The following is an 8,649-nucleotide window of genomic DNA, read 5'->3' on the forward strand; positions in this document are numbered from 1 at the left end:
CTCTGATTGTTATGCGCTGGACCACACATACCACAATTCTGTGCCATGGTGCAGCACAAAACCTCTAGCAGTGAGGCTGTTAGGCTGACGCTGCCAACAAGCTTTGTGACAAGCAAGGGCTGAAACCCAGCCACCACTGATCAGGTGAGGGGTGGGAAAGCTACACAGCACCATCTCCCGCTCTGGACCTTGTGTCCCTGGCTGTGCAATGGCATGGATAGATGACAGGACCCCACCTGGGGCTGTGGATGAGAAATAGCCCATAAAACTTGCTGTAAAACTCCCTACACCTATAAAGTGCTATTAAAGTAATGACTATAGATTATGATCCAAATTGAAGGAGGAGCATATGCCCAGTTGGGCCCTCCCAAGATCTACTCCTTGGCCCAGAGGGCCTGGGAGAACACAAGACTACCCTTGACTTGAACAAGTTACAACTGTTTCACCCTGCTTCACCACGGAAAGAAACCAAACATGGGTGACCTGCATAGGGACTGAGTAATCATCAGTTTTTTTCCAGGCACCTTTTGGCTGGCATTTTAATCCTAAACCTCACAAGATGTTACATCCTTTAATTGCTGCTCCGTGTGCTCCCCTGCCTTCTCACAACATTCCACCCAATTTCGAGAGCCCACACGTCTTGATATTGCCATATCATGAACGCATAGTAAAGAGGGCAACCCAGGTATTTTTCAAGACTATTTCAAAAAAGAAGAAAAACAAATATGGTAGCCTTAAGTAAGCAATTAATTGGGCAGAACTTACTTCCTATCTTGAGATAACACCTGGTTCTAGTTTACAAGTATGAAGAAATCCTGGGGAGAAAACTGTTCTGCAGGTTGGCTATAAATTAGTCTTTTCTTTCACTACTAATAATAATGCTGTTTCCAATGTGTAACATTAGCCTTTGTCTCTTCATCATAATTCAAAAATAAAATAAGCCACTCCTACAAATAAGTTTTAAAAAAAGTTGATGTGGAAAACATTTTGATCAATACTATAAGCAGCACTGAGCATGATATCTCTGTCTCACTTGAAAACATTTTCCTTTTGCACAGCTAGATTTCAAATGAAAGAATGGCCACGGTACAAAAATGTTTATTTAAATTAAATATTTTAGACAAATCAATATCTACAAACTGTTCCAAAGCATGTATAGTTCTTAGCAAAAAAAAAAAAAAAAAAAAAAGGAACAGTTTAGCTTAATGTCTGTGATCATGTTTTACAAGATTATTAATACACATTCTGGACTGCACCAGTCAATCTTATTGTCCATGGTTTACTATTTATTACCAAACACTGTATACAGTAATAGCATAAAGATTAATGATATCTTATAAGTGATTTTACAAGTGAATTCCTTGGAAGGAAGAGGAAAGGATCTTTCAACAATACAAAATATAAGGTGAAAATAATAGGAGAATATACAAAACACTTACATATTTCATACAGGCAATAATATGCTGATATCAAAAGACAAACAACCGCCTTTCCACTCACTGTTAGATCTGTTCCTTCAAAGGAGGGCTGAGGGAAGGATGGAAGTGATCTGGGGCCGGGGCAGGGCTCAGAAACATTTCTCTGAATCACAGTGGGCTCCTGTTCTTGGGAAGCAAGCACAGCACAGGAGCAGCAAAGTTGTTTTGAAGTGTCCTCTGAAGATGTTACCTAAAGAACCAGTGGGCTGGGGAGGAAGATGAATTCCCATCCCAGCCATGGGAATCAAGTTTGGAATTTTTAAGTCAGGGGATCTTTAAATTAGTGGCCAATTCAGGGCTGGAGGAAGAGCTAAGAAGAGAAAAGAAATCCCAGGAAAGAGAGAGAGGGAGATGGAGGCAGGGAGAAGGAGGCTCCTTTTGCAGCTGTAGAGGGGAAGGGTGTACTGAAATTTTGCCCAAGAAACCAACACATTCAGATCGAAGGAAATTCTTTTGGGGTCCCCTGCTCTTTTTGGGTCATTAGGAACAGCGAGGTGACAAAAAGTTGCCAATGTCAACAAGAGTGTGATTTAGGTTGCACAGGCACGCACTGAAAGGTGTGCATGAAGGTGTGTGTCTCACACACTTTACTGTATCTGTTCAGGCTGTGTATACTCTTGAAATGTGTGTAATAAAATTTATATAAAAATACACTTTAAAAATACAGCTTGAATTCGATCTCATTTTTAGTGATGCAGTCAACCCAAGTGGGTCATTTCCCAAATCAAGATAAGTGTTTTTTCTTAAATTGGAAAAGAATCATTCTGGATGACTAAGATCATTTTGGAAGACAGTGTCAGTGCAGAAAGCCTTGTGTTCTTGGGCTGTGCACACTGAATTAGCACAGGTCACACCTTAACAAGCTCACTGAGTCAAACTTTGTTTTCCCTTTAGTTAGCCTTGAGAGGATCCTAAATCAGAATACCCTGGAGCAGAAGGGACCTTAGATATCAAATCTGTCCCTCACTTTACAAATGGGGAGGGAAGGACAGGCCAGTCAGGGTGTTGCCAATCAAGGTGTCACCAGCCCTCTGAGGATCCTGGGTCTCTGGATGCCAGCCCAGGGCTCCTCCCACCAGGAGGACCCAAAGTTCAGGACAGCTGCACCCCTGAAGCTGTGTCAGAAGCTGGACAGGTGTGAACACTGCTGGGCTTTTCACACATTTGTTTCTGAGATGGGGACAGGAAGGAGAGGTCCGTGAAAGTTCTACCCAGAACCAGCATCTTTCAGCAACTCCTTTGCCTTATTCCCAGGTGTAGCCAAAGAAAACTCCTTTGAAAGAATATACTCAAAACGCAGGCTATCTGGAGTGGGGTGGTGGGGGGAGTGGGATGGAGCGGGTACTCGGATCTGCAGAGCAGATGTGCCCACCCGGGGCTGCAGCACTTGCAGTGGGTTTCCCTCGGTGCCCAGAATGGAGAGCGGTGGCGTTGAGGCAGGGCTGGACGGGTGGCCTCCGGCTCTATGACACGCTGTAGCTGTTGTAATAAGTGGCCGTGGCATCAGCCAGCACGGAGATGAGGCTGGTCTCTGTGGGGCCCGTTGGTGTCGCCTGAGAACCCGGGGCATGCCCACTAAGGGCCATGGCCCCTGCTGCTGAGTCCGGGTGGCCAGGAGTGTTCAAATACTGGTCGAACTCATTACGATCCATGTCCCCCAGGAGTTCTACCTGGCTCAGCTGATCCAGCGCATCAAAGCCCGGGTGCTCCGGAGGCGGGGAGAGCTGGCCAAGGTGGGCGTGGAGGTTGGAGTGGAGAGAGTGGTAGGTGGCAGGGGAGTAATAGGCAGGAGACGGGGGACAGCCGGGTACAGCGGACATCATAGAGACGCCTGGGGACTGGCCGAGGGCCAGGGAGCCCAGAGGGTGGCGACAGTGGAGAGGGCTGGGGGCATAGTCGGGGGAGTAAGGGGGCCGGGGCAGGTGGGGGATGCGGCGGGAGTGCGCATGCTCCTCCTGGCAGGAGGAGGAGAAGAAGGTTTGCTCCGGCTCCAGCACGTCCAGGGGTGACATCTCCGGGGGTGTGGGCAGCCCGTACGGGTAAGTGTCCGTGCTGCCCGGGGTGCCGCCGCCCGCCGGCCCCTCGTGGTAGCAGCCCCGCAGGCTGGGCAGGGCGGCGCCTGGGGAGTACTCACCGCCGTCCTCTTTGTCCCCCAGCGCCCCCCGGCCGCCGCCCCGCTTCTCGGGCAGGGCGTTCTGGTCCCGGGAAAGGGAGCTCAGGAGGAAGCCGGGGTCCACACGCTTGCAGAGGCGTTTGGCCTGCTTCTTCCTTCGCGGGCGGTACTTGTAGTTGGGGTAGTCCTGCATGTGCTGCAGGCGCAGCCGCTCCGCCTCATCCACGTAGGGCCTCTTCTGGGACAGCGTCAGCGCCTTCCACGACTTCCCTGCTCACACAAATCAGAGAAGGCCACGTTCAGCATCTGCGCGGCTTGGGGCGGCCAGTGCACCTGTCTCAGACTCGTGCCTCCAAGCATCAGACAGGCGCACACTCCGGGCCCCCTCAGTCTCTCATCCCATCCGCTGTCCCCCACCCTCCACAAAGGACACAGAGGCACTCCTCGAACTCTCTCCCCAGCCCAGACCCTGCGCCACAGTGAGGCCAAACCAACTACACACGCCTACTTCGGGGCAAAACCACTTCATGCCTACGAGACACACATCCACATCTCCTCTCATATAAAGGCCATCAGTTAACACAAACATGGAAACAATGTGGGACTCACAGCAAAAGGCCAGTGTCAGAAAATATAATATGTAAGGACTACAATTTGGGCTCTTTCAAGTCTTGGAGAGTCAATTCCAATTATTTGTGTGTTTTAATGAAAATTCTCTACCTTCGTTGATTATTGCTGTTTCTGAGAAAGTGATACTGTAATATTTACTTCTGCCATAAACCTCATAGGCCTTCCCACGAGGGAACCTAGGTAGAGCCAATAGTTTCACAGTTGTAATTAAATTCTAGGATCTCACTTAGGGTAACACAATTATCCCTCACATCTGAAGGTCAAGTAGGACTCTGCTGTATGTAAGCACTACTGTGGCAGAATGCTTAGCATCTGACTGCAACATGCACCTGTGTGTGCATGCACACACAGACAGGCACACATGTACACACACACACACAGCGTCCAGTCATCTACTTAGGACTCTTTGACCATGGCAGGGGGCACCTGCACAGCCACTGACTCCATTCAGAAGCAAGCCCCTTCACTTCCCTGGGTCTCTATTTTCCTCGTTAGAAAATGTCCTGTGATACTAACCAACTCAAAAGTCTCTCTTTAAAAAGCATCGCACACATAGAGCCCACTAGTACTAAAATGCTCGTTTCACTTGTATTTCCTATTCATCCTCACTCACTAGTGTATTGTTTTATAAATAAATTGCTTTAGTCTTTCAAAGTGCACTCACTGCACATCCCTCCAGCTGCAGGTGAACTCATATTTTACAACTTGGATAAGTCGCCCTATGACTCTAATATGTGCTGAAGTTTCAGAGTCACTGGTCTAGAGGACAGGCCCGCTAAGGAAAAAAAGTACATCTCCCACCTAGAGCCCTCTGCACAGGGCAGAGTAGAATTGCGTGTATATGGCCACCCTACCTCGGGGCCTGTGACTGCGCTGGCTGGCTCTGCATGCCAGGCCTCTTAGGGGGCTGGAGGAGGACGATTCTAAAAGGCGTTTTACCACTGAGACGAAAGTTTATAACTATTCTGACAGTCATCAATTAATATACCGCTCACAAAAATTAGGGGGTTATTCAAAATGAATATCAGCAATAAAAAACAGCATTTGATTTTTTTTATTAAACAAGAACATCAGAAAAGCAAATGACAAGTCAAAGAAAGTTGATTATGCAAATGAGATGCAAACCAACTTTTATTTCATTGGTGAAAATGCACTATACAAAAGGCTAAAAGTACTGGAGTATCTCTGCACATTCCTTGTTTCCTTCATTTTTGTGAGCAGTGTATAATTAGCTGTCACTTAAAAGTGCGACTTGAAAAGTGTTAGGAACTCCGGATTTGGAGCTGGTCCACAGTTCCTAGCCCAGGGCTGAGGCCAAGTTGTTGCAAGATGATCCAGATACCCACTCCTCTCGTCTGTGGACTGAATATATAAAATGGGACTCTAGTTACTAGGTGTACCTGGATGTTGCAGTATTAATAAAATATAGGTTAATTTTCAATGCCACTAAATGTGCAACTGCCTTTATGCACTTTCTCATTCATAATATTCTAAAAATACTAGTACCACTGGGTAGAGTTTTTAATGTTAAAGATCAGAAAGCTTAGAGTAAAAAAAGTTGGGAATCACATCCAATCCTTTCCTTTCCTAGGTCAGAAAGGAAAGGGCTGGGCAAGATCATGGGGGTGGAAATAAATCATCCTATGAACAGATTAGAAAGGTCACATTTGAAAAAGCAATGCCAGGTTGGTTTCCCTCACCCAGTGCCAAAGGCTATGTGGTTAAGGGGGGGACATTTGTCACCAGCTGCCTCTGCCTGCCCTCTCCCTGGAGCCAGCAGCCTCCATCCTATGACGCTCCCCAAACCAATTTCTCTCCTATCTCGGGCCCAGGGTCTGCAACAGAAGCCCTGCTCTATCCTGGTCACAGGAGCACCTCGGAACCGCATCTAAGGCCTACCAAAATGTCTTTGATCTCACCCACCCCCCACACAGTGTTTTCATTTCTTTAACAATTTGAGGGAAAATATAAACTTTCAGGTTGACAAAAAATGTTTTACTGTTGTATATACAGTAATACACTTGCCTATATGCCAGTAGTGTAAAATAAAATACTAAGTATTGTTTATGGAGGAAAGGGCTCACTAAGACACGGGCTTCCTATTGAATCCTGGACAGGGTTCACCGGGAGGCTGGGCGGCAGAAGACTGAAACCAGCACTCCACCAGCTGCTTTGAAAGGGCGTCTAGTGGCAGGAGGGACCGTCTCTGCAGGCCTGTGGCTTTAACCAGCAGAAAGGTGGGCGTCATCCTCAGTCCACGGTTCCGACCCGGAAGGAGCCCAAAGCTCCAACGGAAAAAGGAAACCAGCTCCTTTGGTTCTAAGTCCGGTGGAGTTGGGAGGGCCGGGCCAGCCTCCGGTGACCACACACAGAGCCGGGCATGCCCACTGCACCGGCCAAGTGCTCTGAAAGGTTTCTACAGGTTAAAATGGATAAAAACCGCGTTGAAGGGGTTAAGAAGACAGGCGTAGGGCAGAGTTCACGAGTGCCCAGCTCCAGACAGGGGGGAGACACGAAGCCCCCGGGACAGGAACTCCGGTTTTTCGGTCGTGCCCTAACATCCTCTCTGGCCTCTGGTCTGGCCTGTCCGTGTCCTCAGTCCCGTCAGCCCTGCTGCGAATGCACAGCATCACTTGGGAAGCAACCGGGCCAGGCTCCAGAACAGACAGACAGACAGACCCCTCACTGGCCGCCCTAAGAATCCGTGTCAAATTAACTGCTGCGATTGAGAAATAGTCTTGAATAGAGTCTATTTGCATACTCCTTTTTTGCTATTGCTTTAACAATAAAGCAAGGATGCGTCCCCGCAATGTCTTTCTTCACAGATATTGGTTAATAATAGTTACCACCTCCCTCTGTGCTTGTGCCTGTGAAGTTCAGGGGACGGTGGGTTTCCACTCCAATATTCCTCGAAAAGGCCGGTTCCACCCCGCCTCGGCGTTTCTGTCCCGCCTCTCCGCGCGCGCGGGGCTCCGTAAATCCGCGCCCCGCGCCTGGACGCGCGGTCCGTCCCCGCCTGTACCTTGGGGCCCCCAATTCCGCTCCTGTTCTCACGAGCAGACCTCACGGGACACCCCAGGGCTACGCGGCTTTACTTTAGGCCTTGCCAGGGGGTCCCTACTCTGAATCCCGGCCACCGCGCACGACTCGCGCTCGCACAGATGTCCGGCCTCGCAGGCCCCGCGCAGCCCGCGCTCTCCGCGCGTGCCGCCCCGCCAGGTCCTGCAGCGCTCCACGTGCGGGCCCCGGGCTGCTCCGCCCGCGCCCCCGACCGCGACCTCGGGGCGCGCCCGCCCGCCGGCTAACTCACCCAGCATCTTGCTGAGCTCGGCGTTGTGCAGGTCCGGGTTCTGCACCGCCAGACGTTTCCTCTCGTCCTTGGCCCACACCATGAAGGCGTTCATGGGCCGCCGGATCCGGCTCTCAGCGCCCTTGTCCCCTGGCGGGCGGGGGGCGGCCGGCGGCGACAGCCCGTCCGACAGCTCGGCTTCCAGGGTTGGGCACTCGAGGCCTTCGGACCACGGGTAGGTCCCCAGCAGTGAGGCCATGGCCGCGCGGGGGTCGCCTCGCTTCGCCTTGCGGGGCCGGCGCTGACCTGGACCTCGCACGGGTCTGGGCGTCCAACTTGGCCCGCAGCCGCGACCCGGCCCCTTATTTATCAGCTTCGGGCGCTCGCGTCCTCCAATGACTCTCGAAGGCGGCGCGGCCCCTCCTTCCGTCTCGGCGCGGCCCCCTCCCTGCGTCCCCGGCCGCCGCGTCCCCGCTCCGACCTGCCCGGAGCAGGAGAGGGAAGGCAGGCCTCGCCCCCACGCCCGCCCCCGGTCCGCCCCTCCGCCTCCCGGGCCCCTCCCGGGGACCCGCGCCCGCCGCCCGGGGGGCCGCCTCCCGTCCCGCCCGCTCCGGCGCAGGTGCCGCCGCGCTGGAAGGTGCGGAGAGCAGGAGTCGGACTCCAGCCCTCTGGTCGCGGTCTCCTCGGGCCAGAACTCCAACTCCTCCCGGGCGTGGGACCTACGGAGAGCCCAAGCCGAACAGGTTTCTCGGGGAACGACCGGGCGCGAGAAGCACTGACAGTGAACCCTCAGAGCAGCTCGAGAACCGTTCTTAAGAGAACACACCCACCGCTTTTCTAAAATGACCTGGCCCCCTCGGCCAACCTCGGTGGCCACCAAGTCTGACAAGGGCTGGGGCTGGATCCCGCATCCGGTTCTATTCGGTGCCCACCTCGGGGCCCCTCGACGCCCCTGCAGCTCCCGCCTCTGGGGAGAGCATGGCTGCGTTCTCAGTTCTCACTCTGACGTCTGATTTCTCTCTTCTTACACCTCTCTCTCCATTCTACTCTAGTCTCCGGTGTCAGGGTCTCCAACTCCTTGGCCTCTAACTCTTTTCTTGAAGAATTCCTTTCTGGTATTTTCTATTTTCTCCTTCCAC

At 51.8% G+C, this 8,649-nt stretch overlaps 1 protein-coding gene across 1 annotated transcript; it reads right to left on the reverse strand.

Annotated features, from left to right (window-relative positions):
- Positions 1–1,090: 1,090 nt before the first annotated feature.
- SOX7 (SRY-box transcription factor 7) lies at positions 1,091–7,974 on the reverse strand. The gene is made up of 2 exons (XM_066278795.1): positions 7,532–7,974; positions 1,091–3,861 (listed from the first exon to the last, which is right to left on the reverse strand). The coding sequence occupies exons 1-2, from the start codon at positions 7,767–7,769 to the stop codon at positions 2,942–2,944; spliced, it is 1,158 nt and encodes a 385-aa protein (XP_066134892.1). The 5' UTR covers positions 7,770–7,974; the 3' UTR covers positions 1,091–2,941.
- Positions 7,975–8,649: the final 675 nt, after the last annotated feature.

Source organism: Saccopteryx bilineata, chromosome 1 (genome assembly GCF_036850765.1).
Source record: "Saccopteryx bilineata isolate mSacBil1 chromosome 1, mSacBil1_pri_phased_curated, whole genome shotgun sequence".
NCBI lineage: Eukaryota > Metazoa > Chordata > Mammalia > Chiroptera > Emballonuridae > Saccopteryx > Saccopteryx bilineata.

Coding starts and splice junctions, on each gene's coding strand:
- SOX7 (XM_066278795.1), bottom strand. CDS start 7,769: ATGGCCTCACTGCTGGGGACCTACCCGTGGTCCGAAGGCCTCGAGTGC. Junction 3,862..7,531: donor CGAGCTCAGCAAGATGCTGG/GTGAGTTAGCCG, acceptor TTGTGTGAGCAG/GGAAGTCGTGGAAGGCGCTG.